General features: G+C 34.5%; 1 protein-coding gene across 4 annotated transcripts in view; it reads left to right on the top strand.

Moving 5' to 3' along the window:
* Positions 1-25,607, top strand: part of LOC149085258 (mitogen-activated protein kinase kinase kinase kinase 3-like) — a 181,958-nt gene extending 156,351 nt beyond the window's left edge. For all 4 annotated transcript variants that reach the window (XM_089233168.1, XM_089233167.1, XM_089233166.1 and 1 more), the window contains 6 exons: positions 1,497-1,659; positions 7,359-7,456; positions 9,808-9,974; positions 15,428-15,520; positions 16,869-16,995; positions 19,073-25,607. In XM_089233168.1, the coding sequence (XP_089089294.1) occupies positions 1,497-1,659; positions 7,359-7,456; positions 9,808-9,974; positions 15,428-15,520; positions 16,869-16,995; positions 19,073-19,160 (736 nt within the window). In that variant the 3' untranslated portion in view covers positions 19,161-25,607. The remainder of the gene's footprint in view (positions 1-1,496; positions 1,660-7,358; positions 7,457-9,807; positions 9,975-15,427; positions 15,521-16,868; positions 16,996-19,072) is intronic.
* The last annotated feature ends 1,233 nt before the right edge of the window (positions 25,608-26,840 follow it).

Raw genomic sequence — 26,840 nt, 5'->3', positions numbered from 1 at the left:
TAAAAAAATTCTTTTCTGTTGTATATGCATTAATTTTTTTATTATAAAATTATCTAGGGAAAAAAAGGGCCTATCCTAAATTACCTTAGAATTTTCTGATTATTTGGGTTACATTTTTCCGTGGTGCATTGAAATTTTTCTTTTGCATTATTTGAGGGTTTGAAAACTCATTTCGTATCAATTATTTGATGAGTCATTGAAAACTACTGTCACTATGAAACAAAGGCACTTAACTTTGTACAGGAACTAGGGATGTAACTCTAAAATTTTTGTGATGGGGAGACAAACATGATTTTTTTTGCCCCCACCACCATCACTTTAAAATTCAATGATTTTATAATGGTATTTTTGTTTCCTCCTAAAATTTGTTGGCCCCCCCCCCCCTAGTTCCTTCATGCTCAGACAGGAACCAACATTTGTATGTCTGTATATAATCGTAAAATATGGCTCAGAATTTCAAATGATGAAACAACAGTTCATGTAACAGTTTGATATACAGGGTGTTTCTAAACTAATACGACAAGCTTCAAGGGGTGATAGAACACAATGAAATAAACTTTTTCATCCTAGTAAAAGCAAAGATCCTCCCACCACCACCAAAATCAGTTACTGCTAGGAATGAATGAATTTTCTAATGAGCATAAAGCAGCTATGCATTTTGTATATACTCTGGCTGACTGTAATGGCATGTATACATAACGCCTTTACTGAAATCACTATCTAAACAGGCACATTCCCCATCACAAGATATTTGTGTTGTTTCCATGCTGACCTACATGACACAGGTCATGGCAGAAGTGTTTATATATGCTGGACATGTCAGAAGCGATTATGTGTCAAGTAGAACAGCATCCTGACATTAGTACTGAAGTTTCAGGCTATCACACAGATGCATCAAATACCATTATATGGCAAGTTCCACACTTTGAATGATTACATCTATATTATGTGCAACATTTTTTCACATGTTTTGTGCCTTTCCTCTATTTCAACTAATGTTGGACCATGTGTTTGTGTTAAAATTGGAAGCTCCTTCTAGTGGCCAACCACTGCATTTGTGACCATGTTATATAGGGTGAAAGTGTCTGTTTTGTTGTGTTCTTTCGCTCCTTGTGGTTTGTCATATTTAGTGCAGAAACACCCTGTATGTGCTTGGTTTTGTGATTAGAATGTTAACCAATAGTGTTCACTTTTCTTCTTCTGTATTTTTAAGACAGAGAGAGGCATAAACAATGTTTAAAAAGATCTGTAAAGATCCGAAATGAAAAGGCATATTTTTACGAGTATTTTGAGTAATTGAAAATCATATTTGGGCCTCAAGTTTAGTCCACATGCTCCTGTCTTGAGAGTTAAAGCAATTTCACTGAATTTTCCATGGCAGGATGAGAAGATAAACCGCTCAAGTTTATATTGGGACATTGGTCTGTATGTTGACTGTAATTTCCAACTTCATTTACTGATGGTGCTAAAATAGTTTTATTAATGTATTTGTATAGGAGATTTGCAACTACTGTGAAGGTACCTGATACAAAAGGCTGTATCAGATGCTGTGTTGGACGAAATCCTTATAATGGTTACAAATATTTGTGTGGAGCAACACATAGTGGCTTATTTCTCATGCAGTGGTATAATCCATTGAACAAATTCATGCTGCTTAAGGTAAATATAGCTACAATAATTATAATGCATGACTGACAAGGAAAGGATTCCAAGGTGTCATCCTCAAAAAATTAAGAAAAAATGTAAGCATATGTATCTCACCTAGAAACACATAAAAGCAAAAAAAAAAAAAATTGTGTCGATATGCACTTATTAAAGCTGCAAAAAATTATTAAAATGACAACATTTGGCTACTCATCGCCTCTTGCACTTGGCAGTATCCATAAAAAATTTATTTTCACTGTTTTTACGCACTCCATGGCTCTCATTTTCCTTTCTTTTTCTGAGCTGTAATCTTGTATTGTGTGTCTGTTGTTGTTGTTTGTTGTTCTGATCTTGTGTTGTTTGAATGACATCACTCTAGGGTTATGGAATTCTTAAATTCATTCTTAGCCTCTATTCACATTCAAAATATTAAGAACATTTTCTTGAGTGACCCATAATAATTCTGCTGGATGTTTTTATATTTCTGTGCACATTTAAATGAGTAGAATCAGTGGTAATTTTTTCAAAACTTTTCGATGACTCGCCTTGGGACACTTTTCTTGTGAGATCTCAGTCTCCACTTCTGATTGTTAGTTGGGCAATAAGGGGCCATTCAAGTATTGCATCAGCATCGATAGTGGGGAGAAGGGTTTCAGATTTTCTGACGTTTGATAGCAAGGGAAGAGGGGAGTTTGACTGATGCTTACATCATCAACCACCCTTTATAAAAATATGAAAAATTCTGAACACTAGAAGGGCCGATGGCAGTTATTTTGACTGTTGCTTCTTTTTAGTGTAATATATTTAATCACGGTAATTTTTTACAATAAAACACAACAAGCATTATCCCACATGGTTAATTTGTTAATTTTGAAGAAATTTACCTTTCCTTAAGCATACAGGGTGTCCAACTATAAATATGAAAATTTAGAGGGCAACTGTGGACAAGATTTACCCCAAAAAAAGAAACATTGCATTATCATCACATCATACATTGCTCGATTTGGATGATGTACACATTTTTATATGTACATCACAGTCTTTTTTATTCACTATATTCAGTTGTTCACGCATGCTATGGATAACATATACTATTATGCCACCATAAATTTGCACTATCAAGGAAAAAATAGGGCATTATTAAAATTTCATGCTACCAATCAACTTATAAAGAATATTAAAGAAAAAAATACATCTTTGTCTTTCTTTTTCTTCAGCATTATATGATTCAGACCAGTCACTTCCGGAATCACTATACTTTCTCTTTTGGGTAAATACAACAGAAAATCATGATTTTCATTGTCAGAGTTTGCATCATAAGTCTCCTCAGCCTCAGATTTATTTTCTGCAATATCATTCAGTACTGATAAAATTGGACTATTTTTTTCTAATATATCATTTTTCTAAGAAACATTTCTACACACTGAATGAACCTGTGTTTCCTAGGAAGCTTTCAAAGCAGATGGTAGCTTTAATAAATGGAATAGCTTACCCCCGGAGGTAGTAAATTGTAACACAATTGGCACGTTTGAAAAGAAATACGATAAACATGGTGGGGTAAATCGAGAAGCTATCCATACTTAGAATAAGACAACCATAAGTATTCTTTATGGGCATTGTATAATATTTTATCACGTGTATATATTGTTTATAATTTTTCTTAATTGCATTTTTAATTGGGTTGCTGTATTTTTGAAATATATGACATCCATATTTTTATGGGCATCTTTTTCTCAGCCACCTCGTTGGGCATTTTGCCTGTTGTGGCGTTGTATTTGTATTTGTATTTGTATAAGAGTTATGAAATGTCAAACTAAAACATAAACTGAGCTTGCCAGGTAGATGATCAGAGAAAAAAAAGTTTTCTTAACTTTGATACCAGAGGCTATAGCTAAGTAATATATAATGTTTTGATTATGGATACATACTGTCCCCCTGCCAATAGACATTTTACATTGCCCAGTAACACGATGCCAAACAAGTAGCATTATTTCATTTATTTTTTCTTATTGATATGTTACTCCTCAATATATGTAGTGTTGTGTGTTCCATCAGGGAATGATAGGAAATAAACCTAAAAGCAAAAGTTTACAATAACACCCACCACAAGGAAAAAACATATACAATTTACAAAAGCAGTCAAAATGACTGCTCTTGGCCGTTCTAGGTATAAACGTCGATATCTCCCGAACAAAACCTTCAATGTTTTCAAATTTTCGTACACAGAGACAAGTACAGAAATTATGAAAAGTCACCAAAAATGTAGTGTGTACGTTAAATACTGTCAAGATTACAGCATTTTCAAAATCAAAAACCATCAAAATGACTGCTCCGGCCATTCTAGTGTTAATGGCATCTTTACTAGGAATGCAAAAAATAAGAAAAACCTCTCCCTAGTTTGTGAGCATCTGAACTAACATTCCCCCTGCCACATTGATAAGTCTTCAAAAGACCTCTTTCTCTAGTAGACTTCAACAGATGCCCCTCTCCATGTCCAGTCTCACTTATGGGGGTAGGCTAAACAGTTATGTGTCCACTCGGTGTGTCACATGTATTGTCCTTGAGGAATTAGGACTCCTTTACATAAGTGGTCACGCGCTCTTGGAATGAGGGAGGAGGTATGGTTTACCTAGTGTGTGTATAAAGTGATTGAAGTGGGGTGTTAATTGCCAAGTTTTGCCATACCACCCTATGTATATTCTTGGAGGGAAGTCCCAATCATAGGCATATGCAGGATCGATGAGGACACAAAAGGCTTAGTAGGTGGATCACAATGAATTTCTTGAAGAGAAATTTTGTGTTCCTAGCCTTCAAATAGCATTGAGATTAGCAGAAATTGATTATAATTACATTTAAAGGTATTTTCTTCCAATAATTTGATATTTAAAAAAAAATATTTTTCTGTATCAAAAATAAAGTTTTGATCATGTGAGGGGCATAGGGGGTTCGTGCCCTCTTCTGTGTGCATCTCTGATACTAATATGCATTAGGAGGTGAGGGCAAAGCTGACAAAATTTTGCTGGGGGGTCCAGAAAGGGCTGAAAATCTGCTGGCATAATACTTGAATGTTCTCTAAGGTTCTAACGTTGTGGTGAAAGAAATCCACATTTAGAAAGTAATAAAATAATTTCAAATTTTGAAAATCTCTGAAAAATTTACTATTTAATCAAACTGTTTGTGAAAAGAAATGATCTGGATTTGCTATTTATATGCATAAGTACTTTGCTATAAGATGCTAAATGTAACCTACATATACAGGGTGTAACTAAACTGATGGCCAGAATTGTAAGGGGTGATGGAACTTGCCTAAACAACCAACTTTCACCATACAATGTGAGGTCAGATGTGGCGAACTACTTGTCGCACCTAAGATCTAAATGATAATCATGAATCAATCCAACACGAGTCGATCATGAATTCAAATAAAAAACTTTTAATTAACAGAATTTACTAATTAAATTTACAATTTAGAATTTAATAAAAAGAAATTTATCACCACATATCTCCTTGGATTACAATCAGTCAATCACCACATCCAATCTATGGAAAGTACAGTTCTGGCTATATTTCGGACGTCTTCCGCGAGAGTCCTCTGAACAGAGTCAATTGTTCCATTTTATCAGTTTGTCCTTACATTGAGAAGCAGCACTCGTGGATTCAGAAACAATATTGATGGGGGAACTAATCTATAGCTCAGACATACAGGCTGCCCAGGTGGAGTCTGGATTTGACTACATGATCATCTGAGAACTGAAGTGATCAGGAAAGGTAAACACTGTGGCGATCTCATCGTTACGTTATATAGCAGCAGCTATGGTGAAGGTAGTGCCAATCAAGTAAGATTTACATATCTTGTGAATTCTTTTTCTTCACTTCATAAGGATGATATAGTAACAGCAACACAATGTTAATTCAGGTGAAGCAATCGAGTGGGCGTTTCCAGAAGACAATATGGCATCACAGTCAATGACATCAGACAGATACTGGATAATTGTGATATTATGGTGGGAAAAATCATTAATTATTAAAATTATATTAATCATTAAGCACTTATTTTGAATGGGGTGGTCCCTCTCCAACCACCGCGGGTCTGTACCATACACAGAAAGCAAGCGGAGAGATGCAAGAGGGCATTTGCATTGTGGCAATGAGTAACACAGTGAAGACAAATAACAAAATAACAAAAGACAAAGAATCTTTATTATTGAAAACTTTACAAAAAATGCTCAAATGTGGCCCACACATGAGTGTTGTGTATACAGGGCCGCAACTAGATGCTTGGTCATCCAGTGCAAGCACACATTTTGATGCCCCCTTGTAATGTGAAGGTGAGATTAAAGGTTGAAATATTGCGCCCCCTCTGGTCCGGCACTCGGGGCACCCAAACCACCTGCTCCCCCCAGTTGCGGGCCCTGTGTGCATATTGTAAGCATGCTCTCACATGCGAATGTAGCCTCATCCATAAACAGAACTGATGCTGAAACTTTACCTGCAGTTTGCCCTATTGCAGGAACCAGCGTGCAAATGTTACACATTGTGGAATATTCATTTCACTTAAGGCCTGGACCCATTAGAGATAGTAGGGGTGTAACCTTTCTTCATGCAACACACACCATACCATCGTGTGGTCAACACCCTGGTCATGAGTTATTGCTTGCGTACTTTGTTCAGGTTGATCGTACACTTAATCAAGGATGCCTCTATCTCAGTGTTTCCCAAAGTGGGCGATGGAATGGTCCAAGGAGGCGATAGAACCAACTGATTTAACGTAGGATCCTATGGGTTTATTTGAGTTGGGGGGCGATGAGAGAAAAAAAAAATTGAAGAAGGGGGCGATGGAACAAAAAGTTTTGGAGACTATGCTCTATATCTGATTTACCGTTCTCACGCTCCTTGCTTAACCGATGCCGTGTTTTTGGGCGAGGAACAATTCCATCTCAACGATGCCTGTGCAAGCATTGAAATGTTCTCCAATTGGGTACCGCCCTGCTTGGAAATCACTCCTGGTAAAGTCTTACCACTTCTACAGCATTGCCATTTGAAGCCCCGTAAATGAGGTGCATATTGGCCTTCTCTGCATTCAAATATTGCTTGCTTTTTTTTCTTTCAAACCAAGCACAACTCAGGTCTATCACCATTTATGTGTGATTTACTACCTAGTGAGTTGTGCCGGAGGTATAACCGTGTATGTACCTAACAGTCTGAGTATTGTTTGATTTTTCAGTGCTGCCATCTATATTTCAGAAGGGAAGTGAGTGATGTGTTATGATTGAATTACATTTGTGCTGTTTGTAGGTCTGTTGCTGTCTGTGGTGAGACTTTTTAACGAGGAGATTGGCTCGCATTCACGCCTTGAAATTGGGAACCACAGAAAACCAACTTCAGCCGACCACCACTATGGCGATAGTGGGGTTCGAACCCGGGTCCTCACGATGCGTGTCCGTCACTGTGACCACCATAGTGGCATTCGAATATTGCTGCATCTCTGCCAATGAATAGCAGCTGAATGACGGGTTCTGCGAAAGGCAATGTTTCATCCTCTCCAGAAAAAGTGCCCTCTTGTGGCTCACCGTTTTCCAACCCCATAGTGTATGGTGAAAGTTCTTTGTTTTGGCGAGTTCTATCACCCCTTACAGTTCTGACCATCAGTTAAGTTACACCTTTATACAATTTTTTTGTTCTTGAATGCAATTAAACTTTTTTTTTCTTTTCAGCAATTTGAGTGTTGGGTACCATCAAAATTATCTATTTTTGAGATGATAATTTCCCCAGATATGGAATATCCGATGATATGCGTTGGGGTTCATAAAAGGTGAGTATTATTTTTTTTATTTTTTTTTTAATTTAACAATTGAATGATGACTCTTTCTACATGAGATGCAAAAATTCTTAGAAAAATATGAAAAGTACAGTGACCCAAAATAGAGATGTTTCTGATGAGTGAATATGCTTGGAGGAGATCTACTCCACTCGATGCTATCAAAAAGCATATAGAATATTGAATATCTTGTGAATGTATAATGAAGATAAAAATTGTATAAAACAAAATATCAGTCAAAATAGAAAGCTGAAGCAAACAAAATTCAAAATCAGAAAAAGTCTCAAAGTTTTCTAGAATAAAGAGCTTGTTTAAAGATCATGTAAAAATCTGAAGTGAAAACATTTTTACTAGAGTTTTTCTTATTTTATATATCAAAATACAAATGTATATGCAGAGAGAATCCGCAGTATCTCCAAAGGTTTGACGAGTCAAAGGAGTCATAACTATGTTGCAGAGTTTCACAAGGAACTCACAGGAATGCTGAACATGTCGGAATTCACATGCGTGTGATTATAGAGAAAAATACTGCTACTGATATAGTTGGCATCAAAAAATTTTTCAGTTACCAGCAGATGTTTAAAAATTGATATATTTAATTACAACAAAAACTAGAATTTGCTGTTGGTGTAGTAGGCAGCGCCCTTTTAAGGCATGGTCTGGGGGGCCCCAATAGGAGAAGGGCCTCACTAAAGTAAGATCTGGTTGAAACTTTCGAGAATTTGCCTCATAGGCATCAGAAAAATCACTTGGCCTTGGGGCCCATGATGTTTTTAAGATTGCCTTGGTAGTAGGTAAAGTGTAGGACCGTCTCTTTAAAGATTGGTGGTTCAAGTCCTCACTCCAGATGCCCAGTTTTTTTCTTTCCTTCCATCCTCGTTTTTTACAATCTTTCATTTATTTTTTTCCATCATGATTTTTTTTAACCGTTGTAAGTTAAATGTGGTTCATTATTAATGCTGGCACATTAACAACATTACCAATTTCAGGTCCACTTGTACTCAAAGCAAATATTAATTGTTCAGACATCACTGGAGGGTCATCTCAGGTGACCTGAAGGGGTGCAGAGTCAATATGCCTGCTGTGTCAAGGTAGTGGGATTAGCACACAAAGCACACTGGTACAAGCCCTCATGACAAAATAAAAGTGAAATCTTTAATTCAACAGTGGCATTTGGCAATAAGTCGCCATACATAACAGCCAAAAACACACTTCATTTGAAGAGATCGCCTCCTCTCACTTTACGCATGCACATTCTTATATGTTGAATGTTATGAGTTTCTCGTCAGAGGTTTTTCTTTCTTCCAAAGTTTTTTGGGAAGTTGTTGCCAAATACAGGAGTGAAAAAGTGTAACAGATCAATGTCCTGTTTGAATTATACTGATTAAAGATCAAGGAAACTAGTGATGTTTTTTAGATTGCTTTTTGTAGAGAAAGAGCTCAGAGCTGGGTAGATCTCTGAATTGATGTCGGAAAAATTGTGACTATTAAAGATAATTATATCATGTAAATGTGTCAGTCCTTGAAGATTGTACTTTGACTTGTATTTTTCTCCAAGTAAAGAAAAGGTTTGGAAGAATAATAGCTTGTCTACATGGGGATGCCTTTGTAGAAGAATCCCATGCCATTCAGAAAATTTTCCTTGATGCAGAAATCAAGATTTTTCCATTTGGCCATTAGTCAAAAGAATTTTCAAATTTATCCAAGAAAATAGGGCATCAAGGAAACATTTTATTTTCTGGCTATTACGCTGAGGTGAACTGGGAAAGAAAAGTCATTCTGTCTCTGCCGGGACTCGAACCCAGGCCCTCTTGCATGCTACCATCTACACTACTAGAGACATGACCCTGCCTTCCTTATTTCATGCACTGTGGCATGAGGCACTGAAGTAGAGACATTAGTAGCCTCTCTTAACTTCAGGAGTTGGCCCCAGGTGGGGCGGTTTAGAGAGATAGATGGCTTTTTCTAAGCCAAAGGCTGAGAAAAAGCCATCTCTCTCTCTAAAATAGGGCATATTTCAAAAAGTTTATCAAGTGGTAAAAAGAAATGTGGGGAAATCATTGTTTTTTATAAATTCAAGAACATTGACATGTCTTCTAATAATAGTGCTATCATTTTCCACAAGGGTAAAAGTAGTGTTCTGATTTTTAAAGAATTGTTTGCCCACACAGATTTGATGTAACTTCATACAGTTCCATAAACTCTGGGTAGAAATAGCCGTGGAAAAGTAACAGGTTCCCATTTTTGTATGTCCTCTGAATCATTGTACTTGATATATTTTCCAGGGTTTTTTTTTTTTAAATTGAGTTTTATCACAATTTGATGTAATTAAACTTTTTGTGCAGCTTTGATCATGGAAGTGTGAAGCTAGACATGATAAATCTAAACTCTACTGCCAGTTGGTTTGGAGAAGATTCTGATGGAACAGAAACTATAGTGCCACGACACGATTCTATTGAAGTTGTCAGTGTTACTCAACTGGAAAAAGATACAATTTTAGTTTGCTATGAAAGTTAGTATGCATTATTCATTTATGAATATTATTATGCGGTCTTTTCAAAAAGGTTCTGAAATCCATGTATCTTTTAGAGTAGCATTTTTTTCTTCAGTGGATACACCATTTCCAAAGTTTTTCCTTCCCCCCCCCCCCACATCAGGGTTGGAAAAAACCATTAAAAAAACCCAAATAACCAGGGTTTTTGTTTCAAACCAGGCTTTTTGGTTTAAATAGCATTTACATTAAAAACTATTTTTGAAAAACCATTCAAACTTATTTTAATTTTTAATTAGTTGAAATGAATGTTCATTAAGGTAATTAATGCTATTCCCATATTAATTAATTTACAAATATTTCTTGAATTTCAAGAAAACCAACTTTTGCAATTTAATTTTTTTATATCTTAACTTAAACAAGGGTGGGAACTCTGTTCCAACTGTGCCGCACTGCGCTAAAATTAACATCTTGCTTCAATAGTGTATTTTAGTATTTTTTTGTGCCAAGGGGAGCCAAAATAGCGAATTTTGCTTCAGTATGCCTGGAAGTTCGGAAAGGACGCCAAAATATTTTTGTTCCCGCTTGCAGCATAGGCGGAGATAGACTTGGAAGTTTGGGGGGCACGGTGATGAGGATGTCAATTCATATATACATTAGTCAGTCGACTCCACCTTTGACGCTGGGGGACAATGCCCCCCACGCCCCCGTATCTCTGCCCATGGCTTGCAGCGAAACTATTCTTTCCGAGAAGAGCGTGTTTTATTCCTCTGTACTTTAACTATCATCTTTTTTAAAGTATCGGCCCCTCATTGGGCTTTCCATCGCGAAATCCCAATAATATCCGTGATCCTGAAACAGAAGATGGTTTGCAATGGTCTTCCACCTTTAAAGTGCAAATGTGAGTCAGTTTCTGTTTTCAAAAAAATATATAAAAATTCGCCACTGGAAGCAGCAGAAATTACTGTAGTCGATCGTCATTGTGTCAAATCCCGATATTTCGTGAAAAAAAATTTCATTTCAGGAGTAAAAAAGCATGTCCACCGAATTACGAATGCTAATTTAGAAACTAATAAAGAACCGAATAACCAGCGTTACATTGCCAGTGTTGCCAAATTACGAGTTTTAAATCACCAATATCGCCAAATTGGATGATCATATCATTGAATGAATGCAGGTGTCGGTGTCGGGAGACATGATCGAAGTGTTCAAAATTTCCAGCGGGATGGATAGGATGGACCATGAATTATTAGTACACCGTCAATCGACTGCTTTTACAAGAGGACACCAGTATCGATTGTTCAGGGACAATGTGAGGTTATAGTGTCACAGGGAATTTTTCTCTGATAGGGTTGTCAATAAATGGAATAGCTTATCCCTGGAGGTAGTAAATTGCATAGCTGCCAAGTCTCCCGAATTTTAGCTTCATCGCTCGACCTCCCGAAAAGTTCTTAAATCTCCCGAATTTTTATGAAAATCACAAAAATCCCTAATTGTCCCTAAAAATTCCCTACTTCATTAAAAGAAAATCCCAGCTTATGAAAACAATCCCTAAGGAATTTCTTGTGGGGCATGAAGCCTCTTTTTTTTCCCTTTCGAAATGACATCACACGTCGTAAATGGGGAAATTCCCTTTTTAAGGACGCTTTACAAACCCTCTGATGGTAACAAGAAAATTGTTTGTCTTATCGTGCAGGGAAATGGCTTAGCAGCCAATAGTCCTGGATAATAATTGAAGATTCTAGTAACGCGCATATGGTCAAAATTTCTTTTGTTAATAAGTTACGTACGTGCGATATAACAAAGCATGAATACTGATAAGCAAAAACATATTTAATCAATTTTAAAGATACTTATTTTATTCCGATGAATTTCCTTTCATCAAACATTCCAGAAGAGGGCTGACTTTTCCTTTTTGTACAAGTTGTGTTACGGACATAAACATCGGTCATGGAAAGACTGCCATCATCACTCGTGAAATGAAAAAAAAACATCAAACAAGTGTCACAAAAAGTCAGTGTTCTTCAAAAATTGATGGTGTTTTCCTTCATCTTCCGATGATTTTGGGGTCATTCGCGCAGAATGTTTGTTCACAGCGTTTCTGATTGAACACAATATTTATTTTTACATCATTGAAGTTTTGGCCTCCAATTTCACTTGTTTTTTTGCATAGGAATTTTATTCCCAAGGGTTTAACTTCCATGTGTGTAAAATCCTTATTTTAATTTGACTTCAGTAGGGATTTTATTCCCTACGCTTTAACTTTTATGTTTGGAAAATCCCTATTTTATTTGGAAAAATCCCTATTGTATTTATTAGGGAGTGGTTTTAGCATAAAATACGGGTTTGCGTGAAAATCTCCCGAATTTTCATTTTCAAAAGTTGGCAGCTATGAAATTGTAACACAATTGACACATTTAAAAAGAAATACGATAAACATGTTGGGGTAAATTGAGAAGCTATCCATACTTAGAATAAGACAACCACAATATTCTTTATGGGTATTGTATAATATTTTATCAGGTGTATATATTGTTTATAATTTTTGTGATTGTGTTTTTAATTGGGTTGTTGTATTTTTGAAATATATGATATCCATATTTGTTATGGGAATCTTTTTCTCAGCCACCTCGTTGGGCATTTTACCTGTTGTGGCGTTGTATTTGTATAAATAACGAGTGTCAAGTCCCCAATCTTGCAAAATAACAAGTGCTGAATTGCCAAACATTGTGTTGATTTTTCCAAAATTCTCTCCCATACTGCAACAATGTCTTTCCAAGTATGAAAAAATCGAAAACTTATAGAAAATTTTTAGTCCATTTGAACTGCTACTGTTCCAGACAGCAAATAGTGCCCTAAGTAAGCAAAAATCATCTTAAATAGACTAGTGTGAAAAATTTTATGACAGCCGCTCTTTCAAACAAGGTGTCTGTTAAGCCTGAAACATCAAAAACAAAAAACAAGCTGATAAAGAGATGTTTGATAACAAAAGACAGAGTGCAGTTTTATTTTGAAAAGGGGTGGGCTAACGAAAATATTCTAGTAAGTTAATTTTGCTGCTTTTCAAAACTGCTCCGAATCTTAAATTTTGCTTCTCCATAACTACTCTGAAATGGACTTTGTCATTTCTCAGCCCTGCTTAAATAATTATTTTGTGTGTTTGATAAAATTCTTAATTGCCAACAGCAAAATAAATTTTTGTGAATAGAACTAATAAACTTATAAATAAATTGAACAACATTACACTATATGAATTAATTAATTTTTACTTCTGACTTTTCTCAATTGGATGATGAATGGGCTGGTTCTAGTCAAAGTAAATTTTTTCTCCTATGAAGAGCCTGGTATATATGAATATATGTATGAAGAGTATAGGCTGATAACTTTTTTAACAAAACAGTCAATATTTTCAGCTGGCAAACAGTATTCATCATCTCTCTATAAAAACTTTGCTAGCAACCAAAGAATTCTGAATATACTTAGCAAATGTGACAATTTTACTCTCATTAAGATTATTTCTTTGATCAAAACCTTGATGTCATTGTCAATATGTTACCAAAGATGTTCGTTAATGAAATCTCATGAGTTAGATTTGAGCATTTTATCCCACGTGTGTCTTCTTTAATATCCTCAAATACAACAGATGCTGTCATTTTAACTATGACATATTGTTGATTTTAATCCTGAAAATGATTTTGCAAATTAATAAGACAAAATCTCACTCTAGACAAAATTTTTTGGTGTTTTTTTTAACTTTTCGAAATCATGGGAATTGAGATATACCAATATGTTAGCAATGTCATTGGCTGGGTACATTATCTACCTCAACTTCATGCAGCATAGTAATCAAAGGAGAATCTCTTTTTTCCCCCATTCTCTGCTAAGTTTGTTTCCACAGCTCCACGTCAGTATAAATCTGAAGTGGCCAAAATACATGTTTTTGCCAAAATATTACTGCTTATATCTGTTTCATATGAGAAGTAGAAAACATGCGGTGCATAGGAGTCAATGTAATCACATTGGGACTCCTGTGTTTTTTTAGGTACTATACCCAGAAGGAAAACAAAATGCAGATGCAAGTAATATGACAATATGGTGTTTCTTGTGATAATTGAAACAGCTCTTTTATTTTTACACTAAACTGGTTGTGTGTATAGAATGGCATCTCTAAGACCAACGAGAATGGCAAATACACAGAAAAATACAAAATTTGTAATACATTTCGACACACTATGGGTGCCGTCTTCACAGATTATAAGTATAATATAAACACTATCTATGCAACCAGGAATCTCACTTGAGTTGGTACTAAATCTTAACTCCCTGGTGTTCAGCGGAAAAAGATGTCTGCTCAAGTAAACGTTGTGGTCCCATCGAAACTGATACGAGGGATGTAGCGAGTTTGCAATCACGTGAGTGACCAAAACAGTGTGCGAGCATGTAGGTGACTAAAAAAGTGGTATAGAGAGCAAAGGACCAGGCTGATGAGTGACCTAAACACAACAACAATTGACTTGAGCAGACATATTTTTCCACTAAGTAATTTAGGATTTGGCATGCAATCTAGGTGAGATCCCTGGTCAGCGTGAATAGTGGTTATATTATATTTATCCTCTGAAGACGGAACTCGTAGTGTGTTGAAATGCATTAGTAATTTCGTGTTTTTTCAGCATATTTTCCTTTTTTTTTCCATCATGTCTTTGTTCATGGAATCAAGATCACTCAAGTCTATAGAGATTTGCGTATGCCCTTGTGCCAGCGCAGTATCACAAAATTTCATATTACAAAATAACAATACCACTCAGAGCTTATATCGTGGAAGAACATCTTCAGCAGCAAACAATTCAGCTCATCAAGTGGTGATCTCAATCTCCTAACCTGAATTCCATGAGCATAGCATTCTGTGTTGTGTGTGACATGTTGTTGCTCTCATTCCTTTTCATTGGATTCTAGCCTTTTGTACATCAGCTTTGCAAGAACAGTGGCTTTTGCTTCCTACTGAGTTCATAAAAGTAATTATTGGCAGCATGGAACATCTCTGTAGATGCTGTATTGCTGCAATCACACTATGTATTGAAGATATTTCTTTTATCTCGCCCATCCTACTTGTCAATTTCAATATGTTTTCCAATTTCAAAAATGTAATAAATTACTGAGGCTCCCTTGCTATAGTGAAAATGTATCCGCAGCTCCCCAAAATAGTCTAAGAAACAACTGCTTCATAGTATTGAATACACATATTAATAAGGACAGTTCACCATGACTCCCCTAACAAAGGTTAGAGACACCCCTAGAAGCGGCAACATACACGTCAAAAACCACTGCAATATATCATATAGCTTTGATGTTTTAAGTAAAAATCAGCATGTAACTTTTCAAGCTAATATTAATTTTGTGTTTCTTTTTCCCTGAAAAATTCATGGAAATCAGTGTATTTCTTACAGATTTTTTACCTGTTTTTCATCTTACTTTAGGCATTGTGAAGGTGGTTAATTTACAAGGAAAGTTAAAATCTAGTCGATTGCAACCTGCAGAATTACATTTTGATTTTGCTGTTGAATCTATTGGTGAGTATGAAATTTCAGTACTGAAATATAGAGCTGTAATAGAAAATGTGCGTAAGTAAATTATTTGATGTTTAAAATTTTAAAACATCAATGAGATAAACTTGTTTTGAACAATTTTTTATCATTTAATAACGACAATTGACATTTCATTTAATTAACCCTCTTATGTGCAATTTTTAATTTTCATTTGTAAAAAATTATTGAAGCCTGATACAATACTATCAAGTCTTTCAGTGTAACCATGAATTTATGAATTTTATAAAATATTTGTCTTGAGTGTTTAACAATTGATTTTCTCATATGAGGACAACCCATACTAATTGTTTTCAGTTACAGACTAGTTCAAGTGCAATGATTTGTTTCACTGAAAATATCCAATATGTAACAAAATACATCACAAAGAATTTGTTTCTTGAAATGCTACATCATAGGCAGATATGGGGGAAAGGGGGCAATTCCCCCCCCCCATCATCCCCTTCCATTATGCACAGCATCAGTGATCCTTCTCTCCCCTTTCCATTCAAGTATCCGCTTATGTGCTGCATTAATGGCCAAATCTTAAAGTATTCAGTGGATAAAATAGGGAAGAATAAATATATTGTTTGTATGTGAATCAAACCAGCTTATTTCTTCTGTTTTTATGCGAAAACAGATGGTAAGACAGATGGCACCTACAAGAACACAAAACAAATGCTGGTTTCGTGTAGCAACTCCGTCAGCGTAAATATGTTAAGGCCATGCAGTTACGTACATTCACATAACATATTCCAACATGTACAGATTCTTTAGAAATTCTGTAGAGGAATTTGTAATGAGGTGCATGTATGGTTAAGTAATAGCAATAAGATATGGGAAGTGTCAATGTTTATATGGTGATGGAGGATTTTGAAAAGCAAGGTCAAATAGAGATCAGCAATTTAAAATGAAGCTGGTGGATTTGTTGATTCAATATTTGATTAGATTTTACTTAAAATGTCATAATACACAATATTTGGCCCATATGTTTGGAAGTTCATTAAATATGCTAATTTAGCATGATTTTAATATTGGCGATTCATGGAGACAAAAATTCGAAAATATTTTACTTACTATATATCTTGTATTGTTACATGTATTCTTACTACATCTAACTTTTAAGCTACAAGACTTTAGTTTATATTGCGGAAAATTGTAAATGAGCAGCAATTACTGAAGTTTGTTAACATGGTTTTTTCTCAATTTAACCATTTCTTTAGAAGTTAACATTTGGAAGGGGAATTTTTTTTTTTTTTGCTCGGTTTCATTCATTTCACCTCTTTATAGTTTCTTGTTAATTGCTTTTTTTGATTATTAAAATTTTTTATTTCAGTGTGCTTGACTGACAGTGTTTTGGCATTCCATAAACATGGCATGCAAGGTAGAAGCTTTAAAAACAATGAAGTGGTTCAAGAAATAAATGATAGCAGTAGAATATTCCGTATGCTTGGTGCAGATAGGTATGATGATCAGTCTTTTTTTCTCTCATGGTTTCTATTGAAAAAATATTGCAACTCATTTCTTGTAATTTTTTTTATAATTAAGAAGTTAATTCTGTGCAGTTATAATTGTAATTTATGTCAAATGTATTTCAGTGTATAGAAACTCTAATCCATTATGCATAGTCTTTATGCTCTATTGCCTTATTTACATGGAAAATTAAAAAAAAAACTGGCATCTTTCACTTGGCAATAGTGAAACACTGCAAAGGATTATGGGAAAGGGGCATGAAACAGAAAAAATCCACCAAAGAAGAAGGTGTGAATTTTCTTCTATTTTACCTTATAAGAGAAAAGCCTTGCCAAGCAGGTTCATAGTCACTGAACCACCACCATTCAAACCCCAATCTAGCACATATAAACAGGACGAGAAATCTATGAACTCAATATATTAAAGATAAAGTCAATGTCGCTTAATGTGGTCGCATCAGGTTTCTGGTTTTTTTTATAACAATAACCGATTGATAACTGTTTCCCAAAAAAAAAAGTCCTGGTTGCAAGTATGATGACCATATGTCCTGTTTAAAACTGGGTGCTGTGTTTTTCCCTCCACTTACATTTCAGTGTGGCGTGGTCTTTTTTAAAAATGAACAACTATAAATATATTATCCTCCATCATATCGATGTCGTGAATATCAATAACTGGCGCATATCTACAATCTAACATTTGAGTATATTTCATCGTACCAGTTTAGAATAAATTTGTCACCATGAGTTTCTTAGCCTGAGTGATGTTTCCTCAGCTTTGAAACTGGACTAAACTATAAACATGTGGAAAAAAAGAGTTATCTTTTGAAGAAAAACAATTAACATTTAATGTTAAAACATCAACAATTAAATGCTGCATAATATTCATAGTAATAGCACTTCATAATTCACATACATTACATATATATATATATATATGAAGAAAAAGAACAGTTAAAAAAACTTAAAACTTATCTAGCTTTGCTTGTCTTTGTCAACTGTGCTGCTCCATTTTGCTGACTGATTTTTAGTAATTTAGGAGTGCACCCTCTTACATCTTACATACGCTGCAGGCCAATAAAGATAAGTTATGGGGAAAAAATTTGTGGTTCAACCTCAGTTTCAAAAGTGAGGAGAAACCATGGATGGAAAAAAAGTTGATAACAAACCAAAATCCTGATAACTATGAACAAATTTTTCCCATGTTATGGTATTGGTCTGTTTTGTTTCTTGAGAAAGTGGATAACAATACCCGAATGATAACATTATGCATGATTGTAATAAGCGGCGTTGACTGTATAATGTATATCATATTCTTATGGTTTCTAACCACAGGAAGACAAAATACATTTTTGATAATGTTTGATTATATAACCCTTAATTTTAATTCAATAAATACCAGATTTATAATTCTCTCAAAATGTTTTTCATTCAAAACACATTTTTCCGCTCAATTACACATGCCAATACAGAGAAGAAGGGAAAAAAAACAAATTATGGGAAACCTTTTTAATATTGATTAATTTTGTTGAGTAGTTGTGTGGACATCAAGATGGACTTGCATCGCAAGGAACCTGGTTTGTTTCCTGCAGGCAGCACAGTGGTGATCTGTGAGAGTTGGTTTTCTGTAGTTCCCAACTTTGAGATGCGAATGTGAGCTGATCTCCTTGTCAAAAAGTCTCGCCACAGAAAGCAACATACCTACAATGGTACAAATATTCAATCACTACACTTAACTTACAATTTGAAATATATATGGCAGCACTAAAAATTTCACACTCAACACTAGATATGCACTCATGCTGTTACATACGTACACACACTTCTGGCACAACTCAATCGGTAGTAAATTGCCTATGGCAATAGATCAGAGTTGTGCTCAGTTTGAAAGGAAGTAAGTTAATTTTTTTTAATCCTAATAAAACATCCTTTCTAAAGTTTCTTCTGGTTTTCAAAATAAAAATATGGTGCTTTCACTGTACCCTTATCTGAAATTACAGCTACTTTCAATATTTGTGATATTTTCAACTATATATATGTTTCAACTTCAATTAATATTTATTCATTCTAGCGTTGTTGTTCTTGAAAGCAGACCAACCAATGATGTGAAGTGTTCATCCAATTTATATATTCTGACTGGGCATGAGAACAGCTTTTGAAAAAATTCTCTTTCCAAATAGATAAATGATGTCATCAGTATTTATCGTTCTTCTCATGTGTTGCTCTCTGTAATTCCTTTCGAGGCAATTCCTTCTTCTGTGGTATGATTGATCAACAGGGATTTCATCCAAAGCCAGCATGAAACCAAAGTTAATATCTACACATTTTTTGTGTAGAGCAAATTTATTTTCACTGAGTAAAGGATATTCCTCAGAATTTTTTGGCTGTGATTGTATAGTGAATTGTAGATTTTATCTGTTGAAGCAAAAATGCCATACATGGCTTTTCCATATATTTTTAATTTAAATATTTCATGTGGTTGTTGTGTGTTGTGAAAATGTTTTATGTCTGTACATAACTGTTTATTGTATGGTTGGTATTGCTCAATTGATATTTTATTATTTCTTCAGTATTGCTGGGTGTCTACTGGGTCCTTGTTTCCTTTTGTTGCATTTAAATGTCAGATTTTTTTACTTCAAAGATGTTATAAAACTTTGGCATTTCATAATAGCAATTAGCAATAATCATCATCAAACTTGCTTAAAAAAAATTATATATATATTTTATTATCTACTGCATATAGAAGTCAGATTGGTTCATGACAAAGGAATTTAAAAAAAAAATTCATATTCGATTGCTACACATTATGATTTACATGATATACCATCAAGATCAACATAATTAATTCCATGGAAATTATGAAACTACCAAAATTGTTTCATTCATATACTTGAGTGAAAAAAATCAAGGCTCCCCTATTTATAGATGCTGTAATATTTGGAAGATTGGTAGACATCGTCATCGTATTATTTTTCCCTATTGGATTGTTTTGAAGATGGTATTCAAAATATTTGACATTTGATTGTTTTAACGCAGCTGTAAAAAAATTGCATGTTTATGGATAAGTGCTAAGAAGTATATGTATATTGAAGTTTATATTGCACAATTAATTTTACATAATTTAATTAACTTCAGCATCTGTGGACTTTTTCACATTTTTTATACATGTTTTGCCTCAAATTTATTTTGCTTAATGTTTGTTGAATAAACTATTGTCATACAGTATCTTTGTAATCTAATTTTTTGGCTTTTTATCTCGTAAATGATTATTAAACTTAAGAACATGCATGCTTTAAAAAAAATTGTGTAATTCTCCCGCATTCATTGTACATTATGTAGGCAAAAAGACATGAAACTAAAATGCATAGGCTACAGTAGCTTAGATGATGTTTTCATAATGAATATATGATTTGAAAAAAAATTAATCTAAAATTGATATAAAAGTTCTCTCTTTCAGTTGTTTTCAGACAAAAATGTAATGCACTATTAATAATTTTTTGTGAAAACGTATAAAAGAAAAAGTGGGAAAGGTTTATTGCTGAGATATATCTACACTTTTTTTTAAAAAAACATAAAACTATATAAATTTGTTTGAAATGTCTTTGGAGATTTTGCATGAATGTGTATATTGGTAGGTACTTGTTGAAAGTGTACAAGAGATATTTTTGTGATTGAAAATAAAGATGGTTATATGATAATACAAATATTTTATAAAAGTAATTAAAATATTTACATATATGTATGTCAAGTAATAAATTTTTTCATGTTTTTGCATATGTGGTGAGTGAAAATAATGTAGAAAATTATGGAGAAAAATTGATCTTTGTGAAGAGAGAGAGGTTTGGATTATATATATTTTCTTAAGCATTTAGTGTGTATTTGCTGTTGTAGTAACAGATGCAGTTTTATTATTGTTTAAATCTACTTATAAAAAGAGTAGTAGTATGTTAAAACTATTTTGATAGGTTTTGAATGCATGACATATTTTAGAATTCACTATTCTGCATCAATTAAATGCTATGCATACCTTTTATGATATGTGCTTTAATTATTTTTATATGATTGCATCATTTCAGGTTTTTTTTAAATAATATCACAAAATTATAAAAAAAATTTTAAATGTATTTTTGAATGAAATACTGCATAATTTCCATCGAAGTTTCATAGTACTTGGAAAAAAAAAGGATAATTATTTCAACCAGTACATACAGTGTATGATTTTTAGTCTTCAAAAATCATCTGAGCTTTAAAGAGCATCGGTAGGCACTAATGTGTATTAGAAAAAATTTCTTTCGATCATAAAATAGTTGGTTCAGAATTTTAATTATGTGGTTCTGACTTTTTTTTAAATTATAAGTCTAGTACTAATTTTAAAACCATTTACCATGTTTTAATGCACATTTTAAAAAATTCTCTCAGGTTGCTCTGGCAGAGATTAATCTGTAGCTTGTTTCAAATGGCTCTTTGGCTGTATTGCCAGCTTCAATTTTATATATATAGTTGAACCAAGACACATCAGGGAAAAAATCATCAACCTTTCAGAGATTGATTTAATAAAACAAATTTATTGTAATGATTAAATATTACTAATGTTACTGGAAATAACAATTCCTTCTCCTTACACTTTTTAATTTTAAGTAGAATTGTTTAGTTCTGTATTTTTCTCTAGTATCTTATACCATTCTCTTCATTCAACCAAGGCAAATAGCACTTTAAATACTTGAGATACTCAATTTTTTGATAATTTTGTCCTTTATAGGCCAAGTAGTACATATTTGTCATAGCCTAGATCAGTTTCTCAAACTTTTTGTTCTTTTGTCCCCTTCAAAAATCTTTTTGTTCTCATCACCTCCAACTCAAGCCAACCCATAGGATCCTATACTAAACCCACAGTTCTACCACCCCCTGAACCATTTCATCACCCCCCCCTAGGGGGCGATATTGACCACAGTGGAAACACTGGCCTAGATGAATGATAAGTAAATGTTTTGTTCATCAAACTTCTTTACCTAAATTACTGTAGGTTTTATGAAGTGAAAATATTCATCAGCTTTATATTCTTCTGTGATCACTTTTTCTCCCTAGAAAAGCTAATCAATTTCAACTAATAAATTCAGAGTTGTTATTCAACTTATAGATTGTGCTACAGTTTGTCTGTAGTTTCTGTGGTTGAACATACTGAACTACGGAGTTACAGAAAGTACCCCCAATATTATGGAAGCAGTTTTTATACATTCCGTAAATATTAGTATGAGATTTTTCCATTTCTATTTTATTTTTTACTAGAGAAAAATCTGCTTAATTCGCACGAAAAATATCAAAATTGCGCTGTTTTTTACCCTGTGGTGGAATAAAAAACATTTGGTGTCACGTGATTGCCGTTTTGTGTTGATATAGTGGAGAGGGATAAAAGATTTCAAGTTGACCTTGATTCACGCCTACTGGTTATACAGCTGTTTTTCCTTCCTTGTAAGGCTTAAAGGTGGGGATGGGGTTGTAAGTAACCATATAATGTACTATAGCCATAGTCATCTTGGAATGGGATGGGTGCAAATATGTCTTATTTTATTGGCAAAAAAATCAACTTATAAATTTGAAGGAAGGGTGTTTTCCCAGAAACAAATATTTCCCCCTAATAATCTTTGAAAGTACTTCTGTTTTTCAGGTTGGGGCGGGGGATACCTCATACATACATACCATCCATCTCAACCGATACGTTTGGGCCCCACCATAGGCGGAGATAGACTCGGAAGTCTGGGGGGGACAAGGTCATTATTGCTGGGGGGGGGCGCGATGATGATGTCAATTCATACACAACATATACATTAGATCTGCCCACTCCCTTTTTGACGCTGGGGAGGGCATTGCCCCCCACGCCCCCTCCCCCCGTATCTCCACCCACGGGCCCCACCTCCAGGATCTTGTACCTCACCTGTGGCCTCAACTTGTGTATGAGTTTATGAAGAAAAAAAAAGCAAATGCCAATGCAAACGTAGGGGTTGGGGTAATAAATACATCTGGCTTTTGCTCTTTTTTTCCCAACCTACTGGGCCTTCTTTAAGTCTACCAATGTGATAGTCTTAAGCGGTTGAAGGTTTTTAGCATTTTTGACCCCCTGTCAGCAAAATTTTATCACCCATGCCCTTACCTCCTAATGCATATTAGGGTCATACATACGTGGGATAAGCACACACACAAGCCCCTATTCCCCTTCTTCAGACGATCAAAAATTTATTTTTTTGATGCAAAACATATATCAGATAAAAATACCTTTATATATTTGTTTTATGTTTTAATATACCAACAGTATATCAATAAATTGATATTTTTATAATCAATTTCTTTTTAGGAAATTCATTGTAACCCATCCTCTTAAGCTATATATGCTAAACCCATGGCTCGCAGACAAAATTTGGCTTGTAGGGTTATCTGATGCAACCCGCTACATCAAACCTAATTTTGTAAAAATTAACTAAGCAACACACATTTACAGATTGCTTAAGTGACCCACGACACAGTTCCAGAACACTTAAGTGGCACACATTTAGAGATCCCTTGAGTGACATGTGGCACAGTTTTAGTGGCCCAAGTGCAGTTCTATATCACTCAAGTAGCCCGCGGCATATTCCCAGATTATTTAAGTGATCCTCAGCATAATTAGGGATCATTTGAGTGATGCGTGACAGTTCAAAAGCACTTAAGTGGTTCGTGACACATTGCTAGAGCACTTGAAGGATCCGTGAAACACATTTAGAAATCCCTGAAGTGGCTCTGTAGAGAACATATCAATGGGAAAAATGTTAGTATAGGTGCCCACAAACTAGTGAGAGGTTTTCTCGTTTTTATCACATGGAGTAAGATGCCATTAAGAATATTTTATATTTTTATAAAGGGTGATTGATGACGAAAGCATCATTCAAACCCCCTTCCCCCCTTGTCATCAAAAGTCAGCAAACTCGAAACCTCCTGCTTTCATCGATGCTGACGTAATACTTGAATGATCCTTAAGGACAAAACTCCACATACCACTTCTCTCATTCCCCATTCCATTCTTTTTTGTCTCCAAAACAGCGACAAGTTGCCACCACAGCCCTTTCACAAAATCCTGATGGTGAGACGGAAACCCCTTCCCTACTTCCCGGCCGGTCAACATTTATTGCTACTGACAGCCTTCATCCAAAATCAAATGTTGGCAAGTCTGTAAATTGAAAAATTATTGTCTGCATGGCATAAACTGACTTATCTGAAGATGTCACTCTCCGCTATTACTACGAAGGTTTCAACAGCTAGCTGATATGGAGGTAAATCCAGCAAAGAAAATTCAACTGTCTTTGTGGGGAATCAAGCCTACATCCTCTCACTTGCCGGGTGAGCGCCCTAAACCACTAGACTGCAAAGCCAACAAATTGTCTTTCTTTAGAGCTCGTGTGCATTGAATGGGGCATGGACAGCCAGTCTATCTGCTGGCCTGACAAATTCAATGAATTTAATTTTTTTCCCCCTGGATTTATATTCACATCAGCCAGCTGTCGAAACCTTCATTATAAACAGACTTACTAAAACATATCTTTTTGAAAACTGTCCATTTTTTTCCAATGTGGTCACCATGATGACTATAAATAAAGTACTAAAAGATCATGTCTTTTCTTAAAACCAACTGAAATAGATTCAGACCAATTTCCATCATTTTGCATTGAAATATGCATGCATTTTCACTCCAAAATTATGATAGATTAATTATTTTTTGCATAATATTTTATTTCATGATAATTTAAAAATGAAGGTAAACAAATTTATATATATCTCTGCAAAAAAGTATTGGAAAATAAACGGAAGAAATATTTATGCATATATGTGAATAAGGAATTCTCTTAATTCTCTAAAGTATCTTCTAATATCTAAATGTTTCCAATATATATAAGAATTTTGATTAGTAGCTTATTTCTGTTTTCACATGAACTTATTGTTTAATTTTTTTTTAAATCTTATTCATTGTAGAGTGAATTTAATATCAAATTTGAAACTGTCGATCAGTGTGTTGATGCGATTTTTCTTTGGCTACTTGCTATTGATGAATAGATTAGATTTCAATTAAATTTATAGAGGTTTTAATAGTGTATATGATAAATGTTTATTGTAAAAGTTGAAAATGAGTTTTACATATTTTGCTTAATGTATGGATAAGAGCGGAATGCCAGAAAATATATGCAATGATATAAGATATCATGCCGATTTTGAATATGTAGGAATTGTGTTTATATAAATCAAATTTATGAATGTGAATTATTCAATTTCACGCTGTTATACATTTTCTCTGTAGCAAAAAGCATGTGCAATTCACTGTGCTACTTACATGAAGTCTAAGTTCATCTTTTTTTTTACTGTTATTTATGTCAGTGTTTGTCCTGTAAAAAAAGTTGTCACAAATGGTTAAGACAGTGCCAAGAAGGCAGTTCTGTCAGAATAGCTAGTCAAACTGCCATTCTGAAAACAGTATGAGAGTGTATGTTGCTGTTGACAGTCTAAGTGATTGTACTGGTGGAAAAAGTGCATGTTTTGTAATCATCATTGAAGTTATATAATTCAATAAATTTGTTTTTTCTTTTTTTCCCTCTGTTTATTTTGCTATACCTTTATCTACATAGCAGAGGCACAGACACGAGGTAAAAATTGGGGAGGGCAGTTGCTAGATTTCTCTTATATCCAGGATTCAAGTGTAAACACTGGTGGGGATGGGTTACATTCTCTGTACCCATAAATTTTGTGATGATGAAGGATCACACAAAATTCTCTTCATGAACACCCAAGTGTTATCCAAAGCGACATAAAATATTTTCCACACATTTTTTAGAGAAGCAATTGAGATTCAAAAGCACAAGAGCTGCTTTAACAGAAAGGAAGAGAGGATGAAGATCAACAAAGTGCTTGGTTTCCCATCTTAAAGATGATGAAATTGACATCCACACACTATCCAGAGCCCTTTGCAGGCCTTGCAGCATTCCTACTTTTCCTATTTTTAGAAGTGTCCTGCTTTCCTACTTTCGTCACAATTTTCCTTTTTCTACCCCAATTCCCTCTTAATATTCCTATTTTATCCCTCCCTCCCCTCAAAAGAGAGAAAGTGAACCTCTTTCGCAGATTGTTTGCCACAAAATAAGGAAGACAAAAAAAGGGGTGGGGGCTAAGATTTCATAAGCAGGGTTGCATCAAATTTGGTGATTTCCAATTTTGCCAAAGTTTTTCCTTGGTGACCTGGATTTTTTAGTTCGCCGAACCACATCGTGAAAATAAAGATGGTGGTTGACAAAAAAGAAATTCGGCACTCCTTTTTTGGCAACCTAGAACCATGGAGGTATTATGGGGTGGAGATGACAAAAGGTCATGTAACTTCCTGCCTTTCTGCAACCCTATTCCGCTTGTTTGTGCTGAATGGACGCTATCCATTGTTAAGCTACCTATACATGTTTACATTGCCAAATTACTTTTTTCACTAATTAGTTTGATATTTTCAAAAGGAATCAAGAATATATTGAACTGAATAGTCGAATCGCGCTGTTTGTTAAAATAAATTTTATCTGTCTATAGTCCAGGTGGTATTTACCTATCAAGCATTTTGGGAAAAAGAAAAACTCTCCACAAAGCCCACAGGCCAACTCTGAATCCAGATTCACAACAGCTGAATTCAATGTACAATGGCATGGACCACCAAGGATCCAGTTAAACGAGCCCAAATTAATTGAAAATTTTTAATAATTCTGGATTTTTTAATTTTATTTTCAATTATTTTTTGCTTATATTTTTTATATTGTATATATTTTTTATTTCTTTTATAATTTTAT

This window comes from Pholcus phalangioides, unplaced genomic scaffold (genome assembly GCF_987345545.1).
Source record: "Pholcus phalangioides strain wild (caught in Gottingen) unplaced genomic scaffold, Ppha-v1.0 ptg000007l_1, whole genome shotgun sequence".
NCBI lineage: Eukaryota > Metazoa > Arthropoda > Arachnida > Araneae > Pholcidae > Pholcus > Pholcus phalangioides.
The sequence above is the reverse complement of the archived record's forward strand: the minus strand, read 5'-3'. Positions and strand labels throughout refer to the sequence as shown.